The sequence below is a fragment of the Emydura macquarii genome, unplaced genomic scaffold (genome assembly GCF_026122565.2).
Source record: "Emydura macquarii macquarii isolate MOO-44397 ecotype Brisbane River unplaced genomic scaffold, CSIRO-AGI_Emac_v2 contig_561, whole genome shotgun sequence".
In the NCBI taxonomy this organism is placed as follows: Eukaryota; Metazoa; Chordata; order Testudines; family Chelidae; genus Emydura; species Emydura macquarii.
Window position 1 is genome coordinate 17091325 of NW_027130698.1, and position 17046 is coordinate 17108370.

The 17046-nt window shown below is 58.0% G+C and overlaps 1 protein-coding gene across 3 annotated transcripts in view; it reads right to left on the minus strand.

Annotated features, from left to right (window-relative positions):
* Positions 1-8690: 8690 nt before the first annotated feature.
* The window catches only part of CBFA2T3 (CBFA2/RUNX1 partner transcriptional co-repressor 3), a 64015-nt gene continuing 55659 nt past the window's right edge, over positions 8691-17046 (minus strand). For 2 of the 3 annotated variants that reach the window (XM_067540247.1, XM_067540245.1), the window contains 6 exons: positions 16729-16958; positions 15754-15839; positions 14934-15129; positions 13193-13261; positions 11409-11599; positions 8691-10871 (listed from right to left, as the gene is read on the minus strand). In XM_067540247.1, coding sequence (XP_067396348.1) covers positions 10542-10871; positions 11409-11599; positions 13193-13261; positions 14934-15129; positions 15754-15839; positions 16729-16958 — 1102 coding nt within the window. In that variant the 3' untranslated portion in view covers positions 8691-10541. Of the gene's footprint in view, positions 10872-11369; positions 11600-13192; positions 13262-14933; positions 15130-15753; positions 15840-16728; positions 16959-17046 lie in introns of all 3 variants that reach the window. The other variant, XM_067540246.1, reaches the window with a different exon arrangement.

Below are 17046 nucleotides of genomic sequence, written 5' to 3' on the forward strand. Positions count from 1 at the left end.
CTGGCTCGCACAGCACGGCCCCTATACTGCAAGGGGGCGCGGGGGGAGTCAGAACTGCAGTGCACTGGCAGTGCGATGTGGACGTGGCTGGGATGGGATGGCCTTTGTCTGGGCCCCAGTCTGGGTAAGCAGGTGCTCGACTTTAAGCACGAATCGCCCCATTGGGTTTAATGGGATTTTTCACATGCTTATAGTTAAGCACGTGCACAGCTGGATCAGGGCCGTGGGATCTGCCGGCCCAGCACTGCGAAGGAGCCTTTCAGTGCAGGGTTTTCAAGCAAATCACCCAGCACTGCCGACCCTGTGCTCAACAGCAGCTGGGTGGACAATGCAGCTCGCCGCCACTCGTTTTCCTACGCAAACATTTCATTTCTGTGGCATCGCCAAGCTCACCTCCAGTGTCACAGCTGGGGAGGAGGGGCAGGAGCGCAATGGGGGAGGGGGAAGGGGGCTGGCCAGCACTGAGGTGCATTGATTGAGGCTAAAGGGCTGCTGTGTTTCACCCCAGAGGTGGCTGCATCTCCATGTAGACACAGGGCTTGAGTCATCTGAAGCCGAAGTCATTAGGACTGTGGGTCCCAGCAGCACAAGCCTGCTGGGGGTGGAGGGGTCGGTCAAAGCAGTGTAAGGTGTCCACCCGCCCTGCCCTGCCCCAGCCACTCAAGCCCAGCTCCACAGTGAGTAGTGGGGAGGAGGGTTTGGCCAGGATGCCTGGTGGGGCGTGGGGGTGGGGTGGCGCTGGCTCACTGCATCACTAACACCCTCGGCCACAAATACAAGCATTCCATCCAGCCTGTCCTGTCCTGGGGTGAATCCCTCTCCCCCAGCCCTTCCCCAGCCCCCAGCTTCATTCCTCTGCCTGTTTGCTGTTGCCCACTGCAGCTGGGGGCTCTGATCCCTGACAGTGGCTCCTGTTGCATTTCGCTCCCCCCGTAGCAGCCAGCCCAAGAAGAGGCAACTAGGGCCCCCCTGCTCCTTGGTGCCAGCTGTTTTTATCTGGCAACAAGGTCTGGAGGAGAAGCCAGGCCCCTCTGACCGGTGGGCTCCCCAGGGACCGCTTGTGACTGGGGTTTGCATGGGAGTTTGTCCCGTATGTGCAAAGCATGAGAGTGCAGAGTCCTGCACTTAGGACGGAAGAATTCCATGCACAGCTACAGACTGGGGACCAACGAGCTAGGCAGCAGTTCTGCAGAAAGGGACCTGGGGGTAACAGTGGATAAAAAGCTGGATATGAGTCAGCAGTGTGCCCTGGTTGCCAAGAAGGCTAATAGCATATTGGGCTGCATTAGTAGGAGCATTGCCAGCAGATCGAGGGAAGTGATTATTCCCCTCTATTCGGCACTGGTGAGGCCACATTTGGAGTACTGTGTCCAGTTTTGGGCCCCCCACTACAAAAAGGATGTGGACAAGTTGGAGAGAGTCCAGCCGAGGGCAACAAAAATGATGAGGGGGCTGGAGCACAGGACTTGTGAGGAGAGGCTGAGGGAACTAGGCTTGTTTAGCCTGCAGAAGAGAAGAATGAGGGGGGATTTGATAGCAGCCTTCAACTACCTGAAAGGGGGTTCCAGGGAGGATGGAGCTAGGCTGTTCTCAGTGGTGGCAGATGACAGAACAAGGAGCAATGGTCTCAAGTTGCAGGGCAGGAGGTCTAGGTTGGACATTAGGAAAAAGTTTTTCCCTAGGAGGGTGGTGAAGCACTGCAATGGGTTACCTAGGGAGGTGGTGGAATCTCCATCCTTAGAGGTTTTTAAGCTGCGGCTTGACAAAGCCCTGGCTGGGATGGTTGAGCTGAGGTTAGTCCTGCTGGGAGCAGGGGGTTGGACTAGATGACCTCCTGAGGTCCCTTCCAACTCTAATATTCTAGGATTCTATGCATGTGGGGCAGGGGGTCAGACTGACACCCGCATGCTGTTGGGCGGGCACAAAGCCAGCCCCCGTGGGCTTTCAGCCAGGAGCTGCCCCTGTGGTTTGGTGACTGGGCCCGGCAGGGGCCTATTCTCTAGTCCTGGTTTGGGTGTGGCCAAAGTCTCGCTGTTTCAAACGCTGCACCACTCGGGCGAGCTCTGAGCTGGCGGGTCTGCAGCCAAACTCCAACGTGCAGCCCTTGAACCGGTGCCCCTGCCTCACCTTCCCCAGACACCTTGTCCTCAGCCCAGCTGTGGTGCCACAGTCCTCGCTCCGGCCGCCGGTCGTTTGCAAAGAGCGAGGCTGAAGGCAGGTTAAGTTAAACAGCTGGAATTTTATTACACCCGCTGCCCTGCTCTGCCCTGATGGCTGAATGGCTCCCCCCTATTCTCTGCTCTGCTGGGGTCCCCTCAAAACCAGAGACTCCCCACCCCCAGGAACGTGGGCCCTCTGACTCCCGTTCCTCTGGCCGTGACGGAGCCCTCACTGCTGCCCACGGTGGACCGTTTTTGATCAAGATTTGCAAAAGCAGCTAGTGGTTTTGGGGCCCCCCCTCTTGCAACACCTTAAAGGGGCCCGATTGTCAGTGGGTGGGTGATCATCACTGCTTGAAAACCAGACCTCTTCGAAGGATCTCACGTCGGGCACCTTAAAACCCCGGGCACCAGAATCATGGGTTCCTTGAAAAGCGTGGTCTGCAAGCCGGGAACAGCCAAGATCCCCTGATGGAAACAAAGACATCCCCCATATCCCAGCACTCCCTCGGCCACCTGGTTGGGGAGCCCGCCGGGGGAGCGGGGCAAGGGGCCAAAGAGCAACTGCCGCCGGGTGATATTAAATTGTCTTTATTACACGGATACAGAGTTAAGAACAGACATAGCCTGAATCATAATGTTTACATCTTTCACAGGTCAAACATACAGTACATTTAGAGAAAGCAGGGAACAGCGGGGGCGCGGGAGGGGGGGAACAGCATGCCAAAAAAACTCCTATCACTTCGTTGTGTCTCTGGAATGGCCACGGAGACCCACAAGCAGCAGGGAATGGGGTGAGGATTTCTTTGTTTGTTTGATTTCTGTTTTCTCCCCTCTTTAAACTCTTTTTTCCCCAAGCACGCCCCCCCCCCCCACCACCAGGCCATACGATGCCCCCGCCCTTTAATTCAAGTATTGCACAGTTTTGCGAGTCAATCGCCTCCCAGCCCCTCGACACCGGTACTCACATGGGCCTGGCCGGCGCAGGTTATTGGCTTGTGACGTGGCATGTAGCAGCTTTCAAGACTTTCGGCAGAGCCGCTTCAGAGCTGGGGGGGGGGGGACACGACAGGAGCAGAACGGAAGGTGGGTCACACCCACCCCTGGGGCAAGTGCATTGATTTAGCAAAGTTACAGGGGGGCTGGGTTGAGCTTGAGGACTTTGGGCTTTAAAAGAGACCCAGGGGCCATTTGGGTTCTCCTGATTTGCGGTCGGTTGGCTGGCTGGGGCACGTCTGTGCTAGGTACAAGGAAGTGTGCAAGGGCGGGGGAAATTCTGGGCACACTTTGCACTTTTTGTGTGTGTCAGGAATCAGAGCCAATTCTCCTAGATTGCTACCGCAGCGCCGCCTTTCAGAGGCTCAGCCGCCGGATCTGGATGGGATCCCAGAATCTGCCGCTCTGAAGAGGCTTAGCAGAAAGTCTGTGAACCTGGGTTTACTCTGTATTTATTTCCCCGGGGCTGTGTTTACGTCTGTTTTTTTTTTTTTTTTGACACCCCAAGCAGGGGTGTCTCGGTGCTGAGACATTCTACAAAGCAACTGAGAAGCCAAGAGCTGGACTTGCTACAACAAACATACCCTCCACCCGACCTGCCTCCCCATAAAACCTCCAGCCTGGGAAGGGAAAGAAGGGTCCCTCCTACCAGGAACCCGAAAAACTGCGTCTCCTCCCTTCCATTTCTGTAATTAGCGGACGCTTGAATTATTCTGAGCGGGGCAGAAATCCCCACCCACCTTGGGCAACGGCCCTGCCTCCAGCACAAGGGCCACACAGCTGGGTGGGGGTGTCAAGAAAGAAAACAAGGCGCTCGTAAGAAAGAGGCCAAGAAGACCAGAGCACAACGGGCGTGCGTGCACGCGTGCAAGGAGAGAGTGGTGAGTTCACACGGGACAGTGGGCAGGAGCAAGGCAGCTGCACCAGCAGCACCGGGTCTAGTTGTCTTCTCCAGACTCGATCAGACCCAGATTGTTTCTGCCTGTGTTTGCTGGCCAGCAACTAGCTGGACGGGCGTATCGTGGCAGGCTCAGCGAGCCTGACTCCCGGGTGGCACAATGGCCCTGAAGCAGTCGAGAAGTCGGCAGGTGATACCTAAGCCATTGGACATGGCAAATTGGCATTCAAGACCCATGGGTGCACATTGCAGCTGCACACCTGCCGCCCCTGGGAGATGCACACATGGTGCTTGGCCCTTCACCCGGGTCGTACCCGTCTTCTTGCTCCTGTCACACGCTCCCTTGTCCCGGAGAGGCTGGTGACAGCAGAGCCTGACTTCCACCAGGAAAGGTGTGAATGGGCAGGACCTCGCGGCCTGGATGGCAGAGAAGAGCAAGCCGGATTGTACGGGGGCTGGCAGGATTGCTGGAGGAAGAAGGATTAGAAAAGCTGAGCAATGAGGAAGGATGGAAGGGCACGATCCGAGTCCCCTTCCGTATGTATTTGACGGAAGGGACGCACTGAGAGAGAGAGAAGTCACGTAGGCTGCAAGAAGACAGCTCAGTTAGCAGCAATGGGATGATATTAAGAAAGGGAGCATGAAGGAAAACCTGACCGTGGGACGTGGCAGGGCCTGGAACAAAAGCCCGGAGCTTGGTTTATTTAAAACAGGACTAAACCGAGCCCGAGTCAATGTACAACACGGAACAGTCTGGGCCTGACCCCGGCTTGATCTGAACAGGTCCCAAGAGCCGTTCTTCCAACTCTAACCTCTAGGATCACCCATAAACCCTGGCCAGCCGAGCCACTGGCCGTGTCACGCACTCGCTTGTGCGGAGGCGCCCGGATGTGCCGTCTCCAGGGTGCGGCGCTGCAGGGCTGGAGCCGGGGGCGAGGCAGGGCGGGCGGGAGTTGCTTTGGTTGCAGCTTGGGTTTCAATTTGGAAAGGTGCGGGACGGGAGGAAGCTAAAGAGCCCACCATGGAAATGGGGCCGGGGTGAGTCACGCTTAAAGCCAAACAAAATCCCCGTTCTCCTACCGCCCTCCAGCCATCCCTGCATCAGTGAACTGCCCTGTCCCTGGGTGGCAGGCTCGAAACTCTCTGCTCCTGTGCACAGCGCAGGGCCGGGGCTCCAGCCCCCCCAAGGGGAGCTCTCTGAACGTTGCTAGGGCGTCACTTCCCCACTACCGAGACTGATCTTTGAGCCAGAGCCCACGTCCCTCTGCCCCATGGAAAATGGACGGGGACCTGCAAGAACGCGGCACCGGGCCAGGCCGAGACACGCGCTTATTGCCAGTGAAGAGCTGATCCTGCCAAGTGCCGACTGCCCAACACCGTCACGTGGATTGGAGGCCACGAGGGGCCTCCCTTTGGGCTGGCAGGGGTCACGGATCCCCACCGCCTTGTGCTGAGCTGCCTGCCATTGTTCTGACCCCGCCACCGTCTTTAGCCACAAACGCAGCCGGCACTCCTGCCGGGGGTTGGGCTCACCCCATTTTTCTCCTTCCTGCTCCACGGCCACTGGAAGGAAAGCAACAGACGCCCTCCCTCCCACAATCCTGGCATGGCTGCATCAGGGGTGAAACATTGGCCCTTTCTTCCCTGATCAGCTCCAGGGACTTCACAGAAAGATGCCCAAAAAGCCACCAGCCAGGAGAGAGAATATCCCAAGTGCCTCCCAGATCCATCCCGCAGGTAATATGCCGGGGGTCAGCTCCTGCGCCCAGGAAGTCAGCGTTCCCCTTAGGTTTGGCCTAGGTTAAGTTCCTTTTCTTACCCAAGCTAGGCATGGTCCCAGAGCTGCCAGCGCTTTCCTTGGGCCGCATTGTAAGACTAGGATCCCTGTCATACGCCGTGGAACGGGCCAAATTCTGCTGTTAGTGCCACGCCTGCAAACCCAGCGAAGACAAAGGTTTTTGCACGTATGTCAGTGAGAGCAGAATCTGGCCCACTGCGAGGTGTATACACGCCCCGGACACACCGCACACGCGACGCAATCGAACCATGCTTTGCCCCGGTCATTGAAAACCTGCCGACCTGCCCTGGTTAAGGTTGCTGTTAACACCCCCGGCTGTTACATGTTCCATTGGGAATAACGTTCCCGGGCAGCGGAGGGCAGAATCAGAGAATGGCAGGACGCAGGAGGCCACACACAAAGCTCTGACTGAGGAGGTTTAGAAAGACCGTCTCACAGCGAACGAGGCTGGAACAACACATATCCTCTTGCCCTACCCCTAGGAGCCAGCCAGTGGTTTTCGCTATTGCTGCCACCTGCTTTACTTTGTTCCACCCTATCGTCCATCTGAGCTTTTCCATCTGGGAAGCAGTTATGCTCCCACCGGTTTTTTGGCCCCTGAAATACTATATTTTAAAGCTTTCCGGTTTGCATTTTCTGCTCGAGGTTCCCTGCACCATCACCGCTCCTCTCCCAGAGCTTTTGGTTTGCACGCAAGTTTAGTTCGTTTGTTTTTGTGTTTGTTTTTTTAAATGGGTTTATTTTCTTTCTATACAATTTTCGTCAATGGTTTTTAAGCAAGTCGGAGGTAGAGTGACAGGGTCCGGCCGCCGAGATGGATGGGGCGGAGAGGTGGCCGCAATTCAAGCGTGAGAGGACGTTTAGAAAAATAATAAACACTAAGAATTGCAGGGCAAACCCCGCAGTTAATTACATCTGAAAACTCTTATATATTACCTCTTCTCGTGAAATATAAGAAAAATAGACAATATACAGCTATCACGTGATAAATAAATGGCTCTTAGGGCAAGTGATGCACGTCGGAAAACCGGGGTCAGAAGCTAAGGTTAGATGAAGGAGGCTGCGGAAGGAAAGACGCAGAAGCGCTGAATTCTCAGGTTCAGCCCCGTGAGAAGATCTTTGGCTGGATTCACTGCAAACTACCGTCAAAACTGTTGGTAAAACAAGCTACCGGCAATAGCTCCAGCCCAGTTAGTTAATGCAGCCCGGGACAGAGGGACCCACCTCTGCACAGCCTCAACGTGGGCTCCAAGACTCAGTACAGGTCTTTCCTAGGGAGCCCCTCTATAACGCAGAGATCTGTTCAGTGGCGTTGCGGTCTCGCTGCTGGGACCGGCCTGCGTCAAGCAGCAAATCAGTTCCAGGGGAGGAAGTCCTACGCTCAGAGAGATTTACAGGCCGCTTTGTCTCGTACTGTGTCTCTCCTCTCATCCTTCCCTGAGGATGTTACCTATCTCTGGGGAGAAGCAGTGGGGACTTTACTAGCCAGGAATCCAGACCGGCTTTAGAAAGACCAGCCTGCCATGCTGCCTCACCCAGCCACTTGCCAGGGCTCGGGGAAGGTACCGAAAACCTTCCTGCCTGCCCCAGGGATGTGGGCTGACAGCTGCGTTGCAGGCAGGGGCAGAGAGCTAAAGCAAACAGTCCAGTGCTTTTTTAACCGCCCTTCCTCCCCCGTCGCTGCTTCCAACAGCGTCCCGTGTCCACAGAGTCAGGTGAGGACACGTTACAGCGCAGGCATGACGGGGGAAAGGAGGGCTATAGGATGAAGGTGCTTCTGGCTCGTTGGCGACTGGCCGTGCTGAAATGCTGCTGGGCGCACTGAGTTCAGAACTGGCAGGTGGTCAAAGCCTGAAAACGTGGGATGGAAGAACGGTGACTTCCTCCTTCTCCCGCTGAAGCCAACCGCAAAACTCCACCTGGCTTCCGTGGGACGAGATCCACCTGTTTCTTACCATTTGACAAGCCCACTGTGGCAGGGAGCTGCGACGGGGAAGGCAACAGCAGAGCACAAAGACTGCAGCAGGGCACCGATATCTTCTCTCCACCCCCCCCGCCCGCCTCGGTCTGTCTTGCTTTGCCATGCGCCAGCCAGCAGGCTCCCGCTGCGGAGAACCATGCGGCACCGTCTCCAGCCATCCCTCAACGACACGCGAAACGTAGCCCCTCTCCACTCCTCTCCAGGGCAGCCTGGCCCAGAGCCACAAACCAAACGGCATCCCCGCCACAGCAACTGAGCAAAATATCCAAGGCCCCAAACCTGCGCCCCGGGAACACGCCGCACCCCTGGGGTGAGAAACAGAACGGTCTTGGCAACGTCAGAACAACCCGGAGGGAGTGCGAGTGGGGTGCTAAACGAAGGGGGGAGACTCACATTGGATGTGGTGCAGCTAAGAGATCCAAAGCTTGCAGCTAGAAAAGAAAAGGCAAAGCCGACCGCACCACAGCGGAACCAAACCACGAGGCCGAGCCCTGCCCTTCTCCATTGGGCTAAACACACAACTCCTCGCCCTTCCGAAACCTGAATCAATGTTCTAAATAATCACACAGTGCTTCCAAAACCTGTACAAACATGGGAGAGGTTGGAGGAGGGTGAGGGGTTGGAGGGAGAGGAAAAAAATCCAAACACAGCCACCTTCGGGTTCTGAATCGACCGCCCTCAGCCAAACCTCCCTTTGCAGTGACTAATGACCGGGAACTTTGTACTTTAAATCCCTACTTTTTAAAAAACACACATGATGGATTTTGCAACTCTGGGAAACTAATGGTCCTAACGAGCACATAGATTTTTGCTTTTTTTTGTTTAAACCTATTTCCTAAACTTTACATACTTCAGTGGTTTATCTTCACTTTTTTTATTTGGCAAACGTCTCTTCTTTTATTATTATCGTTATTATTATTTTTTGGACCTCTTCAAATACTATATACATTCACATTAACATACAATATTTATGCCCTGACCATAGCTGGGCAGTCTCTAGCTTTCTCCCTTTCTCAGTCGTGTCACTTTCCATATTGCACTCCTGTCCTCTGTGCTTTATACACGATGCAAGAAATGCAAAATAATCTACATTGTCTTTTTTTCTTTCTTCTCTACGAACAAGTGTTTGTTGTTTCTTTTATTTCCTCCTAGAAATTGTTGCAAAATCAAATGAGGGGGCACGGGGTGGGAAAAGAATAGAGAAAAGGAAATAAAAAAACCCAATGACAATGTTCATCACAGGACCGGAGAAAACATCTGGAGAACTCGTAGACAGAAAAGCAAGGGGGATCTATCTACAGGCAATTGAAAGAGTCTTCAGAAGGGGAAAAACAAAAGGTGTCTTTTTTTTTTTCCTGTAAAAGGTTGAAGAAGTAAGGACAGCAGTCGCAAGATACTGGATCTAGAGAGGTGGGGTTATGGAGAGCAGAGAGAGGTAGTGGAGGAGGACAAGAAGCAGACGGTACTGGTGCAATTGCTTTCTGCTCACACTCCAACAAGCAGCGGAGAATCAATGCCAGATTGTCACAGTTCTGTTTGAAACGATGCTCTCTCTGGAACAGGATCGGGATCTGAAGGTTGCGGTCATTCGCACTCTTTCCCAGGCAAATGAAACACGTTTATAATCCACAGAGGGAGAGAGCACAGAACGTTGGCTCGCCATCTCTCACACACACACACACGCACGCACACACACAAAAGTTGTGTATTTTTTTTTTTCGTTTTTGCTTTATTTTAATAAAATTCTTTAAATCCACAGATGCGCGTCCTTCCTCCTTCCAGGTACGTGCGGTTACTGAGCGTCCAGCGCAAGAACCCACCCCACCAAAGAACGCAAGGAGTCCAACACCGCCGGCTTGCCTTTGGCCAGTAAAGCTGTCATCACGGTTTGGTTGAAAGGGGTAAGTGCTGCTCCTTGTTGCACAAAAAAACAAACCAAAGCATCAACAGAGAAAGTAAAAATAACCAACAACGGAACAAAAAAAACTTTGGCAGTGGAAAAAAAGTTTGGATTTTTGTTTGTTTGTTTTTGGATTTCCTTTGGAGCAGAGGTGAGTCTGGTATGTACTTGGCTAGCTAGCAAGGTAGTTTACGGATAAGCTTCCTTTACTTGGTTTTACTTTGTTTTGTTTGTTTTTTGGATTTTTTTTGTTTTTTTACTTAAAGCCAAAGAGTTTGACGTTTTTATTTTTTATTTTATTTTATTTTTTTTTTTACAAAAAAAAGAAAAACAAAAAAAGACGAGAAGTTCCTTGTCTTCTAAAACCGAAATCCTTCATCGTGCCGTTCCCCCGGCGGCAACGGGAGGGATAATTCACACACACCCGCACGTCTCCAGTGGGACAGAGACGGGTGGGCTTCCTTTCCCCGAGTCAAGATGCGTAAAGTTTGCAGACAAATTCCTCATCCAACAAGAAAAAAAACCAAAACCCCAAAAAACCAACGCCGCCGACAATAATTCCCCAAATCATAAGGAACCGAAGCGAGAACAGAGAAGATTGGTATTTGCCTTAACTCCACTTAAAGCCCAGTTTGAGGATCCGTGAGGATTACATGTGAGAGATCAAGAGGTCATTTGGAGGTCAAAGAAGAGTCAGGTAGCTGAGGAAGTTGCATTGAATGCAGTTTGTTTTTCTTTTGGAGAGAAGCGGTAGCAGCAGTGACGTTCGGTAGGTCTCTCTGTTTCTTTCCCCTCTGTTGGCCGGTCGGTTAGCGCGACGCCGTTTCCAGAGGAGCCGGGGTGGCCGGCGTGCCGGAGCGCGATGCAGCCGCCGAGCCGGTTTCGCTGGGGCTGGCCGCCACGGCCACGCTGGGGATGGAGGTGCTGACGGCCACCACGTCCGGCTGAGCCGAGCCCACCCCTAAGCCCACCCCGGAGGAAGGGGCTGCCCCGGTGGAGGTCTGGAGGCCCTGCAGAGTTTGCCCACAGACGTGGTGGTGCTTCTCCCAATCCTTGTGCTGGCAGAAGGAGCCGCAGTAGCGGGCTGTGTTGCACCCGCTGCAGGTCTCGCTGGCTTTGCGCCCGCAGTTCCAGCAGCTCTGTACGAGAGGGCGAAAGCAGAGACATCAGCATCCGTGCCGGGCAGCCTGGAAAAGAGACCCAGCCCCACTACGCACCCCCTGCGGGACGGGACCGTCCAGAGGATCCTGGGCACCCGGGAGACCTCTGTCTCGTGACGTCACCGTCAGCGGGGCGCAGACTCAGACCCCCGGCGAGTACAATTTACTCCACCTTTTCTAGAAGCCCGGCCACTTTCGGGCAGTCCCCGGGCTGGTCGCTTCAGTCAGATTTCACTGGGCTGGAGCTTTCTAAACCCTCCGTACCCGGGGGAAGGACAAGAGTGGGAGCCGAGGGGCCCGCGTGGTGCAGGGCATGGCGTGGCGTGCCCCTCTGGTTTAAAAACCAGGCTCCTGAATTCTAAATGCTTGCACTCAGGGGTGGTAACGGGGCGGACCCCTCACAGCAAGCCGCCCGTCCCGGCTCGCACCCCGGGGACGCCCGCAGCGTCAGCACCGCGAAGGGTTAAACTCTACTACCCTAGTGAGCGCTGGGCAGTGGGGCGAGCTGGCCTCTACCTCACTCGAGTCCTCCTGCTGGTTGATGACGCTCAGCGCGTCCTCGGAAGCCTGGCGCTTGGCCTCCGCCAGGGCCCGCTCCATCTTGGCCCGCTCGGTGGTGATCAGCTCGTGGGCTTTGCGCTCCGCATCCGACACCGCCTTCTGGAGCTCGGACATGGCCTGGCGCTTCACCTCGTTCACGGCTTCTTCTGAAAGGAAGAGCACAGGACACGGCACGGCTCATGGAGCGCAGCCACTGAGCCGACGGCCCGCGGGGGGGAGGGAGGCCAGGCAGCGGGAGACCGGAGGGCTAGTCCGGAGGGCTAGCTTCTAACAAGGGAGAGGCGGTCCAGGCCTGACTTTCCGCAACATGCACCCCTTCACCCTGCTTGGTTGCCACAGCCGGCAGCACGGAGCAGTCATTCGCACGCGTGCGTGCCCACGTGTGCCTGTGAACACCCACGCAAAGACGCATGAACACGCGCACGCATGCACACGCTGTTTAAATGCATCCATGCTCGTGCAAACGTGTGCCCGGGTTTAAGAATTGGGGAACTGCCAGACTGGATCAGACCCACCCTGCCCAGTGTCCTGTCTCCAGCCACGGCTAGCGCCAGGGGCTTCCGCGGAACGTGCGAGAACCCCACAGAGGAGACAACCGTGGGAGAAGCAGCCCAGAGGGGGACGCCTGGCAGCGAGGGATTGGTTTCCACCCTGAAGCAGCCCTTCTAACTGCGGAGGGTCGTGTTAGCCACATAAACATCCGCCGACCGCAGTACATGCCGCGGAGGAAAAGAGCGCGCAGTGAGCCTTTCACGCTGAGGCTTCTGGGCAGACAAGGGAGCCTTCGCACGCCGCGAGAAAAAGGCGAGCGCGGCTCGCCCGTGTTCTCTGCCACGTGTCCTTTTGCAGCTTCACCTGGCGCAGGCACCGGTCTGAGCCACTGGGGATGGGCCCGACGGCCGACTCACGCCCAGGCAGCAAGGGCCACGTAGAAACTTTTCTGAAAGCCTTGGCTGCCCTTGACAGGCCAAGCAGAGCAGCTTGGTTCCCCTGGCCCCGGCAACGGGACGTGAGCTGTGTGTGGATTCCAGGGCAGGAAACACCAAGCGCCCACGCTAGGTTTGGCCGGAGAATCCTGCCATGGCGTTAAGATCCCCCCCACTGCTCTCTCGGCGGTGGGGGAGCCAAAGGAACCAACTGAAGTGCAGGGAACAAGGGGGAGCAGTGGCATCTGGGGTCTGGCGCCATCAGAAACCGTGGGAGCTTGTTACCTCTCAGCCCTGCCTCCCAGCCCTATGGAGTGCACGACACGTGAAGGTGCCCGGGGAGACGGTGCCTGAAAGCGGACGACAGCGGGCGTGGCCGCACCGGCAGACTCTTGAGGAGTTCAATCTGGCTGCGAACGGCTCGTCCCCTACGGGACTCGTCCGCAGCCCGCTGGACAGGCTCCCCTTGACTTCAGTGGGCTTTGGATCAGGCCCCAGTGTCTCTTAGCATCACAGCCACTGGGAAGAAGGCGTGCAGATGATCTTTCCATGTAACATTTATGGAGAGAAGCTGACAAGTTTCCACGCTTGCCAGTCCCCCCCGGTACCCTAACGAGCGGGGCCCCTTCCTCTGATCCCAGCCTCCGAACACAGCAGGCCAGATCCATCACCGGGGTAACGTGACTGAGGGCCAGGCAAGAAGCCCAGGGATGCGTCTGGCCCAGCGACAGCGGAGGTCACGCCACAGAAGAGCTGAGTCTGAACAGGGTTGGACAGGGTTAGGGCAAGGGGCTGCCGTGGCGGCACACTCACCAGCTTTCCTCCAGATCTCCTCGGGCATGTAACCAGAGAGGGGCCTGGGCACAAACTCCCGGTGAGTGTCTGAAAACGAGAGGGAGGAGGATACGTTGGAAGAAATGAAGCACGTCTGAGCTAAAGAAACTAACGACGCTGGGACCCTCCCGGCACAGCCGAGGGAGCCACACGCGGGCCTGATCGATGCTGAGACTGACAGCACCTAGCTAGTGATGCAGCGGAAATCAGCCCATGCGCCGTTGCCTCGGAGATACATGCAGAGCTGCTACAGGAGATGCTAGACTAATGCCCCGGGCCGGGGCTTCCTCTGCCTTGCAGCTGGTGCCGTTACAGCCGGGCAAAGTGGGTGCCAGGTACAACCCACTCCAAAGGGCGCACGACTTGGCAGCGGTGTAACGACGCCACAGGCGCAGGGCAGGGGAGGATCGGGCCCATTCGCGCTGTTTCAGACACCGGAGCACTTGGTTTGCTCTGTGATCGGTTCCGCGGGGAGGGTTTAAGGTGGGCAAAGGTGAACTTCAGTGCCTGTAAAAGTGCGCCACTGATCACCCGGGCACACTTTGCCCACCCACCCCACGCCTGGCTAGAAACACCAAGGACAGCCCCCCCATGGCTCACTGAATACACCTGTCTTCAGCAGACCCTGATCTTCGCCGGGGCCTCCCTGAGAACCAGGGCAGTGGTGCCAGTGCTTTCCAGGCTGGTGCACCCCTCGCCCCCGCGCCAGGCTATTTCTGGAAGCAACCCACCTTCTTTTGGTTCTTACATGCAGCGCAATGCCCCTGGCAACCAGTGAGGGTGGGGCGCAGGGGGAGGGGCTCCCGCCCAGCACGCCCTGGGTCTAGCCCGCAGGAGTCTAACCTCCTGCAATGATGCTGTGCAGCGGGAACGTCTCCGGGAAAGCGAAACCCCAAGAGCTGGAGGGAAGCTCTCCGCCATCAGCAGGTGCAGCACCAGGGCCACAGGAGCGACACGCTGCAGTCCCGCTGATGGGGATGGCTGGGGAATCCTCGTCCCTCAGTCGCGAGGGGGCTGGCGGCGATCACCGGGCCGGGGGCAGCGCTGAGGTTTCAGACGTCGCCACCCCGCTCGGCGACATTTCATTCCCTTCTGGCCCCTGGGCAGAGGGGCTCGGGCCATCTGGGTCGCCATCCCCTCAAGAACATGGAGAGCTGGGGCAGCCCAGGGCAGAGCCGTTCTCCGGCGTCCCAGGGACAGGTGGGGGGGGTCGCGGTTGGGACAGTTTCCACTTGCGCAGGGCAGCCCCGTGCCCGCCCGGCAGCGCCGGTTGGGCTTCTCCTGGGGTCTGATCAAATCCGCAGGCGAGCCCAGACTGGGAAGAGGGGCACCGCCGGGGGAGGAGAGAGTCAAATGGCCGAGTGGCCTGGCGAGATGGGAGCAGCGGGTGCTGCAGGCGACGGGGGGTGGGGAGGGATGGACGCTAAGGTCTTGCACCCAGGGAAGGAAACAGCCGGCCCAGAGACCGAACGGCAGCCGAGCCCTCCCCTACGTCACTGCTTCTGAGCTGTTCGGTCTCCTGGTCTCCCGTGCGCCCAAGCCCGCTAGCTGCCGCAGGGGAGAGGTTGTGGGGAAGCCCTGGGGGGCTTTGGGGGTTGCTCGTCTAATGCAGTCAGTTCTTTGCAGGGACAGAGCCGGGCTGGGAATCCCGGGGGCAGCCTGGGAATCCCAGAGTCACCCTGCTCCGCCCGCGCCGTGCCGCGGCTGGGCTCGGCCCTACCTAGCTGGGGGGCCTCGGCATTGGAGGAGCTGTTGTGGGGGCGGGGCGGGGGGTTGGCGCCTTTCTTCATGTCTTCGGCGTCGCTGTAGCGGCGGATCCAGTGGTTGAGCTCCTCGCGATCGGCCTCCTGGCAGCGGCGCAGCACGGTGAGGGAGCGCCGCGTCTTCTCCACCATGTCCATGATGCAGTTCAGCAGCTGCCAGAGAGCGGGAAGGAGCGTGCAGGTAAGGCCCCGACAAAGCGGCTGCCCGGTAAGGCGGGCTCACCCCAGTCGTGTGCTGCACCCCGGCGAGCCCCGGTTTGCACGGGGGGGGGGGGGGGAGTGCGTCTACATGGGGTACGCGCCAACGGAGGCGCCAGCTCGGCAATGGCCGATTCACCCTCCTCTCTCCGCCCCCAGTGCGGCCGGACAGGGATCAGAATGGGGAGCTGGGAGCCCCCGCGCCCAAAGCGGGTCCTGAGCGCAGCTCGGCAGAGGGGGACCCGCAGGCTCCAAGGAGGGCTGGGTTCCCCCGCTGGGGGAGAGGGCTCCGTTTCTGCAGGGCAAACCCGGGCTCAGGAAAAACCATCCGGTTCGGGGTGAATTGCCCTGGAGCCAGGACCACAGGAGCAGACGGCCAGCAACACAGGGCATGAAATAGTTAAGTCGGGATGCGTTAACCTAGGAGCCCCCCCTGTGGGGGGGGCCACAGCTCACGTTCTCAGGCGTAGGTTGCAGGTGCCCGCCCCGCCCCGCTGCGAGCACCAATGCCCTGCTCCTCCGGCTCTCGGGTTATGCCCTGCCAGGGACCAGCCCTCAGCAAAAGGGGTTGGTACGTACGTTGTTGAGGTGTTTCCACTCCTCGGCCCACTCCCTGTCCGTCAGTCTGTGGTCGATCACTTCCTCCTGACGGGAGCCGTGCATGGCTGGAAGAGAACCGGCGCGTCAGCGGGAGCCAGGCGCCCGGGCCCTGCGCCCTGGGGACCCAGGGGCTCCGTTTAGGGTTATTGTTTCCGATCCGTACGAGGACGGCACCTCGGGGCCAGGGGCTGGGATTAGGGCCCCTTGCGCTGGGTGCTGCACGGAGACAGCCCCGGCCCCGGCGAGCTTTCTCCCTGCGGCCTCAGATCCCTGGAGGCTGCACCCACTCAGCGACGGGCCTTTGGCTGATCCACCCTGGGACAGCAGCGGGGTCCCGTCCCACAGACAGAGCGGCCGGGAGGGAAAACGAGAGAGCCGTTCTCAGCGCACAGCAGAGCGAGAACAACCCTGGGGGGGGTGTGTGTGTGTGTGTAAATTACAGGGAGAAGAGTCACCTACCGGGAATGCAGCCAGAGCTGCCCGGGAGCCAGGCGCAGGGTCACCCTCTCAGCAGCAGCCACACACTGTGTGCTAGCCCCTACATGTCCGCACCGCCCTACGGGGGCTGGGCCCTCTCTCTGTCCTGCCCCTGATTGCCAGCCTCCCTCCCCCGGCTCTTCCTGCACCTCTCTTCATTCTGCTCTCAAGCCATCCAGAGCCATGGAGCCATGGAGGCTCCCGCCCTGGGCCCCCCAGACCGCGCACACTCCAGGGCTGCAGCCTGCCCTCCCAGGCACCCTTCTTTGGGCGTGCTGCGTGCGCTGTCCCTTTCCCTGCCACATCCTCCCAGAGCACCCCCCCCCGCACGAAGCCGTCTGGCCTCTGCAGCAGCAGAGGGGACGGGATGCTCACCGGGACGTCTCTGCCCAGGATGGGAGATCTCTCAGATCAATTCTCCCCGAATGCCCCCCGCAGCAGGGGGACCCTGCAGTCCGCGCCTCCCCCGCCACTCACCCGCTTGCCGGTGGCGCTCCCGGAGCTCCCTGGGATCCGGGTGCCGGTAGGCGTCCCGGTAGTGGTGCGCCATGGCCATGTCCTCCAGGCGGTAATGCTGCGGCGGGGGCGGGGTGGGGTGGGGCAGCCCGTTGCTGGGGCTGTAGTGCTGAGCGGGGCTCATGGTGCACGGCCGTTTGCTGAGGTGTTCAGGGTGCAGAGGGTCTCGGTCCAAGCCGTTCTCTTTGGTCCTGCCCCACGGAGAGAAAGGGTGACAGGGTCATGCTACCGGGAAAGGGCTTCCCGACCCGATGCGGGGGCCGCACACAGCACCAGGCC